At 40.9% G+C, this 17,202-nt stretch overlaps 1 protein-coding gene across 5 annotated transcripts in view; it reads left to right on the forward strand.

The window, feature by feature from the left end:
* The window catches only part of LOC141904006 (uncharacterized), a 29,832-nt gene that overhangs the window by 3,330 nt on the left and 9,300 nt on the right, over window positions 1-17,202 (forward strand). For 2 of the 5 annotated variants that reach the window (XR_012619117.1, XR_012619116.1), the window contains exons 2-6: window positions 728-929; window positions 1,029-1,179; window positions 5,587-5,797; window positions 14,287-14,381; window positions 14,455-14,692. Coding sequence is in view for 3 of the 5 variants with exons in the window: in XM_074792439.1 (XP_074648540.1) it covers window positions 781-929; window positions 1,029-1,179; window positions 5,587-5,797; window positions 14,287-14,381; window positions 14,455-14,610 (762 nt within the window). In the remaining 2 variants the exon portion in view is untranslated. Of the gene's footprint in view, window positions 1-727; window positions 930-1,028; window positions 1,180-5,586; window positions 5,798-14,286; window positions 14,382-14,454; window positions 16,945-17,202 lie in introns of those variants that run through there. The other 3 variants (XM_074792439.1, XM_074792440.1, XM_074792441.1) reach the window with 2 other exon arrangements.

The following is a 17,202-nucleotide window of genomic DNA, read 5'->3' on the forward strand; positions in this document are numbered from 1 at the left end:
CCTCTTATTGTCATGGCGGATATGACATGCACTTGGTGCCTGTCATGTTTATGAAAATGTATTAGGCTACAATTCACGCATTTCTTCTCGCAGTTGACAGATGCACCTCAAGAATCCCCCCAGAATGAACCTCACAGACGTGTATTTTCAAAATTGTTTGTCCCTCACCCCCTGTGCTTAACTTCATGTTAGTTACGCGCTCCAAACATTTTTCGTGAACCCCCTCCTGGAAAAAATCCTGGATCCGTGCCTGCCTGTTGATTATTGATTTCCAACATGTCCCAGCTAAGTTATTCATATGAATCAAGATTTCGATAGGCCTAATACGAAACCTGCTTGATACAACAATTTTACTTTTTCCAATAAGATTTGTATTAAGGAAACGAAATTGATACCTTGTTTCTCCGCAGCGGCCGGGTCATTTTTGTAAAATACAATGAAATTTGTAATCAGTTCCTTTCTATAGCTGCCAGATTTGTTCTCGTTGAATTGATCACGACTTAAAAAAAAGTTATGTACTGGGTACATAGGCGGCCAGCCGTGTCAACTTTTAAGCTCAGCAGAGCAGAGAAACAAGGTATCATTTTTTTGTGTAACGAGGTTCCACTATACACTTGAACATTAAGACAAGATAGACGTTTTGTTTTAAAAAAAACATCTGGTAGCCTGTTTTGACTGTAGTTCCCAACATGTGTATTCCTTTCTAAGATTAATTTCTATTTTATAGATGAGATGGTGATAGTTTGAATTAGGCCTACCAAATATCGATACTAGACTAAGATGGTTAGGATAAGAATTATCAGTGCATGGACACTGCAAAGGTCGTTTGCTTCATTGTTTCTAATATTAGAGCTTATTATAGAGGTATTTGCAACTCATGAAAATAAGCCAACCATGTTCAGATCAATTGAGGAGTATGGTTTTCATAGGTAAGTTTGTAGAGATGGCCTGAAGTACTGGGCCTAATTGGCCTACTGTTTCTTCCAATTTGCATGGAAAAGCTTTCTAGGTCACTTTCCATTTTCCAGGAATCTTGTGACTGAGATAAAACTACCAATAAAGAAAAAATTGAGTTCTGCAGGTGACAGGTGTCATGTTGCGCTACACGAAGTTATTCCCAATAGTGTGTATATCGACGTGTATCAGATACAACAATTGGAAGAGTTTAGCGGACCACAGGTATGGGAACTTGAACATTTTGACCTGTCAGGATAAGTTTACCAAACTGATTGCATTTGTAAACTAACAGTACAAAGAACCTCAGGTATATGATAACAGTGAACCTCGCCTGACTCAGACATGGCCAACTTGGACTTTTAACTAAAACCAAATCAAACTAATTACTGACTTACTCATACCATATTTTAAATTTTAAGGGTTTATTGACGGTCATGTAATTGTTTTCACCAAAGAAATAGACGTTGTGCCAGCTCGTGCATATAGCTATAAAGATACATAGGCCCTACAGCAACCACTGAGTTAGATCGTGTTGTTACCACTATAATGAAAATAGACTGATGGAATCTTTAGCCTTTTGTTACGATGGGAGTGTACAGGCTGATTTTACTGGCCCAATTTTAGAACAACTGCTTCACAACAATCGGCAATCGGTTTAAAGTCATTCAGATACATCTACGGAAGGTTCCGTCATGGAACAACTTCCATGAACAATCTTGATAAATTTGAATTGAGCTGCAACAAACTGAACATTTTTGTGTCAAAATTGCAGCTCCCTGAGTGAGTAGAAATTGGCCTTATTTTTAGCACGCTTGACACTTTGGTCTCAGTGGGCTATTGCATTCACTTTTTGTCTGTCTCTCCGTCCGTCCATAGACTGAATCCAGTTATTGTTGGAAGTTAAGAAGTTGGAAGTTCAATCAATTGTCCTTTTGATATTTGCGTGATTATTATTAGGGTTTTCTGTTTCTTCACAGAAAACCCTTATATTCCCGTGATTATTACTTTTATTCCACATTTTTTGTTAAAAACGTGAATAGGCTTTTTAGCCCACTTAGGACTTTAGCAGTTTATACATGTATCTACCCTAGACACATCTTCAGCCTAAAAACTTGCCCTGTCAGATTCAAGATGGCCGACTGGCAGCCATTGTTGTTCGCCAAAATCAGCACTTTTTACACATTTTCAAAGTTTTCGAGGGAATTTTGAGGACACTTTCATCAATTACCTTGATCATTTGTATATATTTGTATCCCCCAAGGGCCCATCAGCATGAGAAAAAGTGGGTCGACCAGACTCAAGATGGCTGTCCTGTGACCTTTTTAGTGCCCAAAAATGTCAATTTTGGCCAGAATTCTGAGTCCTGTATCTTCCTAATGGTTTGCAATTTTTTATGGCAATTTGTGATGAGTATTCTTTGGAAAGGGATCTCTCATACCCGAGACAGGTATATTTGATCAGGCAATTTTGACGCAATAGGCGGCCATCTTGGTGTCATCAGTACTCATTCGTAGGTGGAAAGAAGTTTTTCCACATTAAATTGATACTTAAGCATATTTTTTTACCACAATCAATTGGAAAGTTGTAGCTTATGACATGGTCTATGGTCGTGGTGAGTTTCAAGGTCATTGGTTTTTTCTTATGGCCACCAGGGGGCGTTGAGCAATGCAATAACTTAGTATTTCTATAATATATTCGTACCTATGCATATTTTGTTACCACAATCAATTGGAAAGTTGTTGCTCATGACATGGTCTATGATTGTGGTGAATTTCAAGGCCATTAGTTATTCTATATGGTCGCAGTAGCTATATGTTGAATAGTAGCACTTAGTATTTCCTTATTACATTGGTACCTCGGCATATTTTGTTACCATGATCAATTGCTAAGTTGTAGCTCATGACATATTCTATAATTATGGTGAGTTTCAAATTCATTGGGCTTTGCATATGGTCACCAGGGGGCATTGAATAGTAGAATAACTTAGTATTTCCGTATCATATTGGTAACTAGGCATATTTTGTTACCACAATCAATTACAAAATTGTAACTTCTGACATGTTCTATGATTGTGGTGAGTTTCGAGGTCATTGAATTTTTTAAGGTTTATGGATGGGACGTTGAATATTGAAATTGTTACATTGTTGAGCATCTGAAACGACTTCCCAAGTTGGCATGCTGTCCCTGAACCCCTAGTTTTCGTTTGAAAATTTTTTTTTGTCAGAACGAAAAGATTTTCGTTCGAACCAAAAATATTTTGTTCCATTGAACAAAATCGATTTCATTGGAACAAAACTTATTTGGAAAAATTTGTTCGAACAAAATTGTTGTCGCTCAACAAATCGTTTTTGTTGGAACAAAAAGTTTTTCATTTGAACAATAACATAGCTTTTTATTCGAACAAATTGTTTTGTCAGGATGAAAATTTTTTCGTTCGAACAAAAAGTTATATTGTTCAAGCGTTTTTCATTCCAAGGAAAAAAAACGTTCGTGGAACTAAATAGTCTTTTCGTTATAATGAGTAATCTTCATTCGAACACAATAATCTTCTCACTTGAACAGAAAAGTATAATATGACCCTGGGTTTTCTTTGTATCCATATTATGCCTTTTTCAGGTTGAAGCTCATCTTCCATGTTTCTGACCATGTTCGGAACACAGCTTGTTTAGGTCGTTTTGGAAATTAACTCGGTCCTGTAAATTTTGGATTACTCTGTATATCATTTACCAGGACAGTGAAGAGAAGACGACTTAGGATACTACCTTGCGTGACGTTAGAAGTGCTTATTTCCAAGATGAGACAGTTCCGCCGATTTGGGCCACCTATTTTCATTCGGAGAAAACTGCTGAGCCATTTACCGTAAAAACCGGCGTATAAGTCTACGCGGCGTATAAGTCGAGGTCGATTTTAAGACCTACATTTCATGATTTTAACATATATCCGGCTTATAAGTCGAGTCCCTTCTCTTAGAAGAATAATTACTAGTATCATTGTATTGAATAGTTTGTTTTGATAAGGATGTGTGCCTTCACGCACGCCGCCACACGTCAGCCTGATTGCTGCTGTGTGTTAATCAATAGACTGTTACACACACTCAGGTATAATACACTACCATACAGTGATACAGTAGTGTGAGTCACACGCTATATATAGCCTAATGTATTAAGCGCTGCTATGAGCGCGCATATATGAATACATGGTTTTAAATGAAGCTGTGTCAAAATGAAAGAAGTTTTTTTCATTAAATAACTTTATTTATCATGAATAATTATTCAAACTGTTATAGCAGTAAGAAGATGAACACTGTCTTTTTTGTCTGGTAGAATCAATATTTCTTGTGACCTGAAAATACTTTGTAGAAGACTGTACTCGGCGTATAAGTCGAGGTCAATAATTTAGTGGTAAAATCAGGGGTTAAAAACTCGACTTATACGCCGGTTTTTACGGTAAGCGACCCATCACAATACCGTTTCCTAATAGCTTGTTAATTGCTGATGTAGTATCCATGAAGACTAATTAACGCATTACAGTCGATTTTCCGGAGTCAAATAACCATCTGGTCAAGTCATCCATGGTTTCAAATACGTAGGCCTAATAGACTGTTTGTAGACCTTCTTTTTATAAAACGGTGTTGACCGATGACCGATGATGATGGGGCTGTGTCAGTATCCAGACAAGATCAAGAATATAACAAGGCTGTGCAGAAAACCCATTTTGCTGCTTTCTAGATTGATTTTCATGAAGTTTAATGGATGGGTTTGGCCAGTGAGATGTGCGACCCTACTAATGGAGGTCATCAAATATGGCCGCCAGGGCAGCCATCTTGAATGATCTTGTTAATATGATATATCCTACAATTCTTGGATTTCCATGAAACTTAGTGTGAGGATCGGAACTGGTGAAATACCTACCCCTATTGATAGTGTCTTCTATGTGTCTCTGTGCACTGAGTATGTCTGAGAGATGCTAGACCCATACAATTTGCACTGATTGTCTATAAATTACCACGCAGCAATACACTTTAACTCAATACACTCATTCTATTCTTTCATTTTCATTGAGAAATATTGTAGTGCAGACAGGAGTGTCAAGCGCGACGGTTCATATTCAATGGCAGAAAAATAATGTATCGGGTCTTGGAGTTTGTTCAGAATTTCTGAAGTATGCGATATTTCTGACATATTCTTTCAAAGATAGTTCTGAGGTGTGCGATTTTACCAATGTCTAGAATTCTGAGCTACACCAAGACATTTATTTGTAAATGAATTATTGAGGAAAAGTTTTTACAACTTCTGTCCGGGCAATACAATATTTTTAGCTATGCAGATCCGAGGTATGCGGAGTCTATTGTATCAGTACGTCACCACCTGTTGAGTTATTATCAAACATGTCTGCCACTGATAGTTATTAATTATCACAGTTTGTCATGCTCACGTATATAAACCATCATATTTTGTGAATAAAGGACACTTCCATTCATGTAGATAATTTGGAGATGGTTGTCATTGGCTTGTCTTCGAACTCCGAGGTACCTGTTGGGTTCAGCTAGTTCCCCCTACAACTTACAGGTTACAAGTCCGTAGTGTACTACTTCGCAAATCATAAATGTATACATCATTGCCTTTACAGATATTGCCAGATATGGATATAGATATAGAGAAACCAGATTATAAATCACCACCACACAAAGTTTATGTATTCAGTAAATTGCAACTCAACAATAGTGACTTCTGGTGGACAAGAATAGTACTACCAATACATTTACGGTACCATCAAGCAGGAAGCGGTCATTCAGCTACCATCGCGATTGATAAACCACATATACTGGTCAGATGTAAAGGTAAAGTTCTTATGTCACGAGTAGATTGAGGTGGGTGTCCAACAGGGTATGGATACCCCCTTGAATTTTAGAAGGGCCCTTAAAATGTTGAAAATTCCCAATTACATTTATTAGCCCACGTCTTGGGACTTTGATGGCTATCGTCCCAGCAGGCTATTGCATTCACCTTTCGTCTCATCGATTGGACATCCGTAGATGGAATTTGATTATTTTGGGAAGTTTTGAATACGCTTCACTGGATTGTCTTGAAGTTAGGTTTATACATGTATTTTCCCATCCTCCCCCGGCAGGGATTCGAACCTGATGGCATCGAGATTGCCACGGCACGAAACCCTGCCATAATCGACCGAGTGCGCAGATACATGCGCAGTTCAGATGATGTGATTTTTAGCCAATCAGAAATCCCGTTTTATTTTAGCCCGGGTTTTCCCATTTATAGTTCTTCCTTGAAATTTGCCTCAACGATTATACAACGAGCAATCTGATTGGTGCCGCCAGTTTTCGTTCGGATAGCTGCGCATGTACCTGCACACCCGGTCTACTGATGCAGGGGTTCGTGCCGTGGCTGAGTGTAGCCATGCCATCAGGTTCGAGTCCCTGCAGAGGGAGGATGGTATTTTCCCTACTGTCGGTCACACCTGCTCTCTGTGCGACGTTTTGGTCCATACTTTTGTTAATAATCGGTTTATCTACCTTTTTTCAGCATCAATTTGTTCAGTGAGGAATTTGCATTCAGAAATAAACAACAATTTTTACTAAAAGTTGTTTTGTTTTCATTTATGAGCGATAGTTTCCTCAGCATACGCTCCTGCAATGCTGAAAAATCCGCTCCGCGGACGCTCGGAAACGTTACAGTGACGTCATCACCTGCTCATTAGCATATCAAAATACAGTAGGTGGCGCCATGTGACGGGCCAAAAAAGCCATTTTTCAGCATTACGCGAGCGTATGCTAGGTAAACTATCGCTGATAGTTGTAAACAAAAACAAATCTATGCCAGTTCATGATTTATTTCTGAATGCAAATTCCTTACTGAACAAATTGATGCATAATATTTACAGATCAACCGATTAATAACGAAATTACGGACCAAAACGTTGCACGGGGAGCAAGTGTGACGGACAGTAGATACATACTCTGCTCTAAAAACTGGCCGATCCAAATCAAGATGGCTGCCTGACCCTGAATTTCCAGACCAGTATCTTCCAAATAGTTTGCCATTCTTCATTGAAATTCGTGATGCGTATACTTTGAGCGAGGCCCTTAAACATGGCAGACAGATTCTTTAATCAGTCATGTGTGACAGAATTGGCTGTCATCTTTGTGTCAATCAATTGCAAAGTTGAAGTATAAGACATGTTGTACATGATATGTATGATTGTGTTTGAGTTTCAAGGTCATTGGTTTTTGTATATGGTCAGCAGGGGCCGTTGAATATTTTATTGGTACCTATGCATATTTTTATTCCACAATCTATTGCAAAATTGTAGGTCATGACATGCTCTATAATTGTGAAGAGCTTCTCGGTCATCAGTTGTTGTATATGGTCTTCAGGGGGCGTTAAATAGCCTAGAAATTACTATTTTCATATTGTATTGGTACCCAGGCATATTTTGTTACCATAATGAAGTGCAATTTTGTAGCTTGTGACATGTTCTATGATTTTCAAGGAGATTGGTTCTTGTATATGGTCACCAGGGGGCATTGAATAGCCGAATAACTGAGGAATAAAAGCTTTATACCGTATTTTCCGATGATTAAGCCGACTCGGCCAATAAGGCGAAGGAAGTTTTTTAGCCTAAAATAGGCCTACATGGATTTCTTTATGCTTCGCCCAATAAGCCGAGGCCCAGCATCTGGAGATTTTAATTCACTGAGTTGTCAATTATTTTGTCTTAATTGACGATGTATGAAGCTGATGATATGCGCCTGCTGATGCGTGATAGTGCTGTATATACTATCTTCGCCGAGTCACTGCTATATATAGACTCGCTCAGGTGAAAAACTAACACACAGATCCATGTATTGTAACCTACTTTTGCAAACATGCGGCTGACTGCTGACGTGCGTATATACAAATGTACTAGCGCTGCGGTATTAGATTGGTGCTGTGAGGTGATGAAAGAAACAAAGTAACAAAATAGATCTAAATAGATTATTGGTAGTAAATAATTACCTCAAATAAATATGGAACATTCTTATTGATATTGATGATCTTTGGGAGCATTAGAGTGAAATAGTTCGGAAAGTAATTATTTAGGTCAGATCGTATCCATCCAATAAGCCATTCATGATATTTTTGGGGTAAAAATTTGAGGCTAGAAAATTGGCTCATTAGTCGGAAAATACAGTGTCCATGGACCCCTAGTATTTCCGTCGAGTACTGTACCCTTTCCTATGATTTTTGCCAATATTTTCTAAATTTGGATTGATCGCCAATGGTTTTTCTATACGACCCGGCCCTGCGGTATTGCATTTAGCCACCGGCGAAATCCGCCATCTTTTTTCTTGGCATTCTTGTACATGAACGCATTGGATTTTTTCGCCAAGAAAATTAAAGGAATTAGGAATTTAAGGGAGTTATCACTCTCGTAACGGTGAGTCCGTTCGGTTTGGGGGCTATCCCTTGTTTCTATTTGACCGTAATAATTTACCAATATAATTTAATTGAATTGAATTTATTATTTTGACCGAAATAATTATGCTGCCCCCTTCTAAGGGTCAACATCGTGGCGGTGAGGGCTGTGGGCATTTGTTCGGTGCCTGGGATGATCACGGTTTGTGTGCGTCGTACAGGCGTAAATCTGGACAAATCTGTGCAAGGAGTAATCCTTGCAAGATTCGCGAGGTTTGGTCCGAGGACCTTTGGATTCGGGCCGATAAGACTCGCAAGCTTAGAGATCGTCGTCGAGTTAATAGTAGGGATTCGTCGGTTTCGGCCGACGTGCCAACTGACGTCTCTAATTCTATTTCTAATCGTATACCGGAGCGGTCGCCAATCGTTCTGGCACGGTCGGCTTCACCGTTCACCGGCACCGGTCGCTGGTCGTTCATTGGTTCAGCCGGTTCAGACTATATGTTCTGAACCGAGCATGCCGCGGTAGTCGGGATCGACCGGCACCGGTTCGGTCGGTACCGGTCCGGTCCAGACGTCACCCGGTTCAAAACTTCCGGTTCTTACATCGTCTGATTCTGATTGTCGCTTGGGGATAGAGCTCGCTCTCCCACTAGATCCAGACGCCGTGAGCTTAAACGCGCAAGGTCTCCTCGCAGATCAAGGTTTGATCGCGAGAGGGATTACGATCGTTATTGCAGGAAGTTTTGCCGTCGGTCTTCTCATTGTTCGTCGACGTCGTTTAGCGATGAAGGCGATTCTTCTAGTAGGTCTCGATCCCGTTCGAGGGACCGTCACCGAAGTTGGCATGATCGTCGGGATACTGGAAAATTCCTGACTCAGAAGGATTTCCATGTATTTGAAGAGAAAATTTTAAACTGGTTATCGTCGTCGCAGTGAGTCGCTACAACCTCTACAACAGGTAAGCCAATTCCTGATTGTCTGGTTAGAAGTTCGCCAGCCCACTCAGTTGTTCAGAATTCTGACACTGAATTCCTGGATGCTGGGGTAGGGTCTGATTTCAATGAGGATCCGGTCCCAGAAGCGGCAATTCCTTCTGGGGTCGTTCCTGTCGCAAGCAATTTTGGTTTGCCCCATACGATGGGGACTTCCCTGGCTCGCAATGTATCTCCGTCCCGTTCAGTTTTATCTGAACCAGTGGGGGACATGCCATTTAGAGCAATGATTAGTGAGTTTTTTGTCAAACACGGGGCAACTTGCGCTAAGCCCACAGCAGGTGGGTGAGTCAATGGAAGCTTATCGCCCTCCGGACTCGGATGCCGGTTGGAGAACTAGCGCGCAACTTCAACAATCGCGTCAAGTTTCGTCCAGTCGTAACAGTTCCGGTTCGTATCGGGGCAAGGGGAAGGCTCCAAAAAGGGGCTCTTCCTTTCGGAAAAACTCGAAATGAATTCTCGGGACCAGTGGGAGGTTGTCTGCAGCAGGCAGCAACCCACTGGTCCGACCTTTTCGGAGACGGTTGGCCCTCCCAGGTCATCTCTCGTGGCTACCATCTCCGTTTCCTAAGGCGACCGCGCCTGACGAGGTCACCTCCCGTCATGCGGCCAAAACCGGGTCAGGGGGCCTTAATCTCTCCGGCTCTCAAGGAATTGGCCGAGAAGGGAGCGATAGAACCAGTTTGCAACGAACATTCTCCCGGCTGGTTTTCTCAAATATTCATGGTACCAAAGGCCACAGGGGGTCAACGGATGGTGATAGATCTGTCATCCCTCAATCGGCACCTAGGCATTCCAAGGTTCCGGATGACCAAACCCAAGGACGTGATTCAAGGGCTCCGTCCATCAGCTGGGGTTCCGCGTAAACAGGGAAAAATCTCAGTTGACGCTGGCCCAACAGTTCACTTATCTCGGCATGGACTTCGATCTCCGAATCGGCGAAGTCTTTCCGTCTATGGCTCGAGTAGCCGAACTTCAAGAGGCTGTAGTTGGAGTGTCCACAACCCCGAGAACAGCTCGTTACTGGTCACGGCTTCTAGGCTCCATCAGCTCCATGGGTCTGGTGGTGCCCTTAGGCTGCCTCAGAAGCAGGCGCTTGCAACAATATTGGAAGGTCTTCTGGTCTCGGTCGAAGGGCAACTGGGAGACCTTGATTCCCGTACCTCCAACCGATCTAAGTCCGGATCTTCAGTGGTGGGCAGCAACTACGAATCTTCGGCGCGGGGTGTCACTAGCCCCGTTAGAGGCTCCAGTTCGTGTATTCACGGATGCCAGTCACCAAGGATGGGGGGGGCACATCTGGAGAACCGAGTCAAAGCCGGGAGATGGTCTCACTACGAGGCCACCAACCACATAAATTTCCTAGAAATGCTGGCCGTGTGGAAGGCCCTGAAGTTCTTTCACAGGAGAGTGGAGGGCCACCACGTTTGGTTAGCCACAGACAATTCAACAGTGAGGGCTTACCTTCAGAACCAAGGGGGCACTCACTCAGAAACCCTCACGGGTCTGTCGGCCAAAATTCTTCTTTGGTGCCAGACAAAGGGCGTGTCCCTGACTGTGGCACATTTAGCAGGGAAAAGGAACGTGATGGCCGATGCTCTTTCTCGTCGAGGTCAGGCTATTGCGACAGAATGGGTTCTCCACCAAGAATTAGCCGATCGGGTTCGAGACATGTTTGGCAATCCGCTGCTGGATCTGTTTGCCACCCAGTTCAATCGGAGGTGTCCTCTTTTTGTTTCCCCATTTCCAGACGCGAAAGCGTGGGGGGTCGATGCCTTCTCTCTGGACTGGTCAGGGATGCATGCGTATGCGTTCCCGCCCACACCAGTCCTCCCGCGCTTGCTAGATCAAATACAGAGATCAGTCAATTGCAACATAGTTCTGGTAGCACCATGTTGCAGGGTTCGTAGCGATCCTGGAAAGTGCTTAATAGTGCTTGAATCACAAAATGCGTTTTCAAGGCCTTGAAAATGCTTGAATTTTCAAAATTTCAGTAAAAATCATTGGAAGTCCTTGAATTTTTAATGTTGTCCAAATTTTGTCAATTATTTTGTTGTATTGACTTCAATATGCCCGCGCACTGCCAACCACGTGTGAGAGTGCTGTGACTCTGTACTGTCAGCGTACTATAGACACGTATACACTGCTGACTTGTGTATATATACAGTACAAATGTATTAGGCACGTGGCTCACTGCTGACAATGCGTATACAAATCTATTAGTAGACACGTGGCGGCACTACCGCTGTCGCGCGCCGCATATATACAAATGCCGTTGTGATGAAATAAACAAACAAAATACTTCAAAATAATTCTAAATAGATTATTGGTAGTAAATAATGACCTCAAATTAATATAAAGACTGTTCTTGATTTTGACGATCTTTGGAGCATTATCGAAAAGTGATTTTTTATGTCAGGGTATCCCGAGCTGATCATGATTAAGCGTTAAGCTGTTATCATTTAGACGTTTAAGCCGGTCATCGAAATTTGTTGGATTCAAAATTAGATAGGCCAGTATGGGAAAGTGCCATTTCTCTGACTCCTGGTTGGTGCATGAATCATACAAAAGTTGGATTCAACGCAGACCAATTTCAACAGAAGCTAGGTGCAAGATATGCGCCAAAACCATTTACATATCTTCGATGGGAGAAGCGGCTCTAAAGAGCTAATTTCAGCCATCGAAACTCAAAAGGAGCAAATTAATCGATTGTAAATAGGTAGATGAGCTGTAATTTAATTTTGTATAATTTTGTTATTTTTGCTTTCGATAGTATAGCTTTTTGATGGCGAGGTCTACCTGTAGTTCTGTTGAAAGGCCCACAGATTTCTTGTTTTAAAGTTATTTATTTCTGATGCATGTAGAAAATCTTTCTTAAAATAAAGCTGAAAGATTCCAAAGTTATCAAGTACTCTGCTACGCGTGGATGTTTCTTTATGATGATTTGCGTTTGTACTTCTTTTAAATTTCTGCAATAAAGGAATTTTCATTGCAATAAATTCGCCTTAAATAGTAGTGTTTATATGGTATTTTTCAGAAAATAGTACTTGAATTAAGTTGGGCCTGGAGGCTATGAACCCTGTGTTGGCCGGCTGAGAAATGGTTCCTACCACTTCTCAACCTACTGTGCGACAACCCCAGGATTCTTCAGAATTTCCCATCGCTTCTGTCTCAGGGGAACTTTCGGCATCATCCAAACAGCCAGTGGTTAAATCTGCTCGCCTGGCCATTGTCCAGTGATCCTTGTCAGCTTCAGGCTTTTCAGAACAGGCTGCCTCCTTTATAGCAGGATCTAAGCGGCCATCAACAAGTACCATTTACGATGCCAAATGGGGTCATTTTGCGGATTGGTGTGCTGCAGGGGAAATTGATCCATGCTCACCCTCTGTAGCTCAATTGGCAGATTATAACTATTAAACGTTACCGCTCCGCGATTTCTCATACATTGCGTGCTTCTGGACGGCCAAATGTAACAGGAGATCATCGGATATCCCAGCTTGTTGCAGGGTTTTTTCTATTTCCCGGCCTCGGGTACCGAGGATAGTTCCACCATGGGATCTGTCTGTAATTTTGAAGAAGTTAATGGAGGCTCCATTTGAACCTCTTTCTGCAGCGTCATTTGCGAATTTGTTGAAAAGACTGTATTCCTGCCGTTCTTAGCTTGCTCGGCCCGTCGCTCTGAGATTCATGCGCTTTCAGTGCGACAAGGTCATATTGTCTTCGAGCCAGCGAAGGAATTTGTTTCGCTGCGGCCTGCTTTGGAGTTTTTGGCAAAGAACCGACGACCAGGCTCAGTTGGTCGTCAATGGCGAACTGAAGCCCTAAAACATCGAGTGGAATCGGGTCTTCCAGACAAGACATTATGTCCTGTGCGTGCGTTGTGTTTCTATTTAGATCGTTCTGCTCCACCAAGGGGTTTGGAAATTCTGAAGCCTGAAATTCTGCTCTCGCCCTCCCTTCAAAAAGGAACCCACCGGACATGAGACCCAGGTTTCACAAGCTGTTAGAAAAAGGGGTTCTGGAGGTTCTAAGGGACCAACGCTCGCTCCGTTGGTTTTCGCACCCGTTCAACTTTTTCAAGTTATCAGGGGGCAGGGGCACAGTAATAGACCTCTCGTGGTTGAACGACTTCTGGATGTTCTGAACTTCAAGACGAGTGGTGTGGCGGTGTTTTTGAGAACGTTTTTTGTAGCCTGGAAATCGGACGTGCTGTCATTCCACTGGGACGGTCTCCACGCATACGTTTGTTGAGCAGGACTCTCAGGACAGTCCGACAATGGTCCTGGTGGTTCCCTGCTGGCTTGCCCAGACATGATTCCACCATCTTCTGTGCAATCACCTCGGGTGACTGCCAGTCTTTCCATCTCTCCTGTCTCAAAGGCACCAACAGCGTTGAACAGTGGCTGAACCTGTACGTGTGGCAACTGTCCAGCAGCATCTCGAGCATGTGGGGTGCCAAGCTCATCGTCACTTCAAATCATCCCTCCTCTAGGATCGTCTATGAGGCCAAGTGGGAGCACTTCTGTGCTTGGTGTGAGGCGAGGCAGGTTGATCCACGCCATCCCACTGTAGCATCATTGGCTGATATCCTTCGTTTGTTGTTTCATCAAAAGAAGCAGCAGATTTCAACTATCAAGGGCTACCCTCCGCTCAGCAGGGTGTCCAGTTGTCACAGATGACTAGAGAATTTCTCAGCTGGTGTCAGGCTTCGCCGTGGAGCAGCCCATGAGATTTGTCGATATTCCTATGTGAAATTATTCAGACACAGAACCATAGTGCGGCGGAAACTTGATACTACTTTCAGAAGTCACCTTTCAGCTCGTGGACTTCGTCTTGTCTATCATGTTGTTTAATTCATGTTACCTTATTATTAATAATTTTTTTAGAATTTGACTCTTCTACATAACTTCACGTTTTAGGTTTTGAGTCTTCCCATATCTCAACTCAGAGAGAAGCTCCTTGTTATGCAAACAATGCTAGCTTATGTAGATGGAATCTTATACACTATTCTACTGTAAGTATTATTGGTTATGATACTGAACTTTCAATTGTAATGATTTTAATGATCGATAGTTTGTATTTTATAGGATATTGAATCACTGATTGTAACAGTACCTATCGGAAATACTGGCGATTTACCTGTAGTTCTCTCAGCCACTATCTTTGTTACCGTATCCTGTTGCCTGCTGTTACTGTGGATACTGTATAAACTCATTCAGCGGAATGAAGTTAAATCCGATTAACCCTTTCGGCGCATCTACACTGCAGGGCAATGTATGAACTGGTGATGGATTTTGCTAGTACACCGCACTGCGGTGTATTGATGTAAGTAGTAATTAGTCTTTACCTCTATTAGATGGTGGTAGCACCTGTCAAAAATAGTGAAATATTAGTAACTAACAATACACTGCGGCGCGGTGTAGACGCACTATAGTGGTATTCCCGTTATTCAACACACTAGGGTGGAATTTTTACAAAATTTTAAAGGGTAACTGACACTTTTTTTTTTATTTCAAAATATGATGTATTCTATTGATCTATACACTCATCTTCAACCGTTCTGTTCCAAAATGTTTAGTTAACGCGCAATTTGTGATTTTGTAACAAGATTTTTGACCTCATTTCGTTGTTTACATCGCTTACTGTTCAGCGTCGGCTAAATCAGCAGGTGCGCGCTGCAACGTCATTACAGGCAGAGCTGAGAAATAGCGTCTATAGAAATGTGTTGAATTTTGAGGAAACTGCGTGTATTTTCTGTTATATCTCAATGCCAGATTGTTTTACAGCTTTGAAACTGGCCAGGGAGTTAAAAGGATCTATTGTCTATTGCATAAACCTATTTCAAAGAATCAATGAGTAATTTGAATAGGCTAAATCGATCAAATTGAAGATGCAGATTTCAATCCGCTGCTATGAAGCTATTTTAAAGTACACTATGCTAAGCTCTCAGCACTGTTACTGCTGCTCCATAGTTCACCTATAGTTCAGCACCACAAGCATACTACAGTGTCTTATGTAATCACAGATTTCGATCTCGCTAAAGAATAAATAGATTCATATTCGTTTACTATTTTTCAAAGTCATTTAAGACTAAGTAGGCCTAGTTTTAAAACTAACACTTCAAAACTCTACAAAAACTTTCATAAATTTCTACAGCTTTACAACAAATATTCAAAGGAATAATGTTTTTCGATTAAAGTTTCACGCTGCAGAAGAGTTTTGATAGATTACATCACAAATCTTTCACAAATGTTATTTCTAAGTTTTAAAATAGGATGGATGAGGAAATATTCTTATTTTGTGACCAAAGCCGCTACCAATACGAGGTATATTTCAAGAAAAGAATTGAAATTATTCTTGCGGCTAATTCTGTCTAAGTTTCATCATCAGTTCATTAGTCAAAATATTCTTAGATCTAACCATGATCTTACTTACTATCACTAAATGATATTACAAAACGATGATTTAAACATCCGTGTTCCCTGCTGTCTACTAGAAAATGCCATGGATTGCTATTCAAATCCTATTTTTGCGCTTAGTTGGAACGGATATGGTCCATTCAACAGTTAAGTATAATCATTAATATGTAGACTTTCAAAATCAAGAGGCATTTTGTCTCAATTCGAATGCCAAATAGGTATAAAATTAAGTTGAATTGCTCTTGTAGCTTATTTCCTATTCATTTCTATAGACATCATTTCCGAGCCGTTACTTTAGTGACGTAGTTCTATTAATAGACACAGTACCACGCGTTCAGCAGAAGCAATGTATACACTGAACAGGTGCGCGAACATCAAAATCATCAATTCTGACTAGATTGAAAAGATTTGTCCAATTATGAAATCACCTAGCCTTATTGTATACTATAATATATCGTTTAGTGTAAAAAGTAGAAAATCTTTTAAAAAGTGTCAGTTACCCTTTAAGTTATCTCCAGCACTGTAGGGTATTGATTAGTCAGCACTGAAAGGGTAAACTATGTGTTTTTCATGTAGGTTATTGTTGGAAAATCTTTGAATTTTGAATTGAAATTTGTAAATATTTCTAGTTAATATATTTTTAAGTATCAAATATTTAGCATTTTTCTTAAGTTATTTTTTATAATCTTGACCCAAATTTTTTTAAACTGCATTTAGAAAATTTTAGGGGGTTCGTTTGCTACCCCCGAACCTCCCCCTCGACACGGGCCTGCTTTCAAATTGCCAAAAACTTTGGCAAAAAAATAAAAATTTGATATTGCTTGTACCGTATTTTCCGGTGTATAAGTCGAGTTTTTGAGACCAAAAATCATGTCCAAAAAACGTAGGTCGACTTATACACCGGCTACACTTTCGATATCGTTTTAAACTGACGATGTTTAGAGTTCAAGGTCGCCATGATGAAATGGAATATTAATTTATGTTAGGCTACACTCATATACCAATTAGAATTTAGGATGTTTATAAAAATAGTTTCTTATAGTTTGGAAATGTTTCAAAATTAACTAATGTTAAAAATCAAAAGAGAAAGAAAACCGCGTATATTCATTGTACAGTGTTCATATAAGCCGCGATGCTGTGGCAGCGTGCCAATAATCAATACACAGTGTTTATTTCTCACACCTGACGATGATCTCTAGGGTGAGATCGAAAAGTCGTGTCTTTTAAATATTTTAGATTTAATAAATAAATTCTGGTTTTTAAATTCTTTTAATCTGTAAATAGTGGGATTTTATCTTAATACACAGTGAGTCTAATACTAGACTACAGGCGCGCGGCATTCAACGTATACACTATACATTCAACACGTGGATACAAACAATGAGCACTAATCTTGTAATTTAATATTAGAAACAA

The sequence above is a fragment of the Tubulanus polymorphus genome, chromosome 4 (assembly GCF_964204645.1).
Source record: "Tubulanus polymorphus chromosome 4, tnTubPoly1.2, whole genome shotgun sequence".
Classification (NCBI taxonomy): domain Eukaryota; kingdom Metazoa; phylum Nemertea; class Palaeonemertea; order Tubulaniformes; family Tubulanidae; genus Tubulanus; species Tubulanus polymorphus.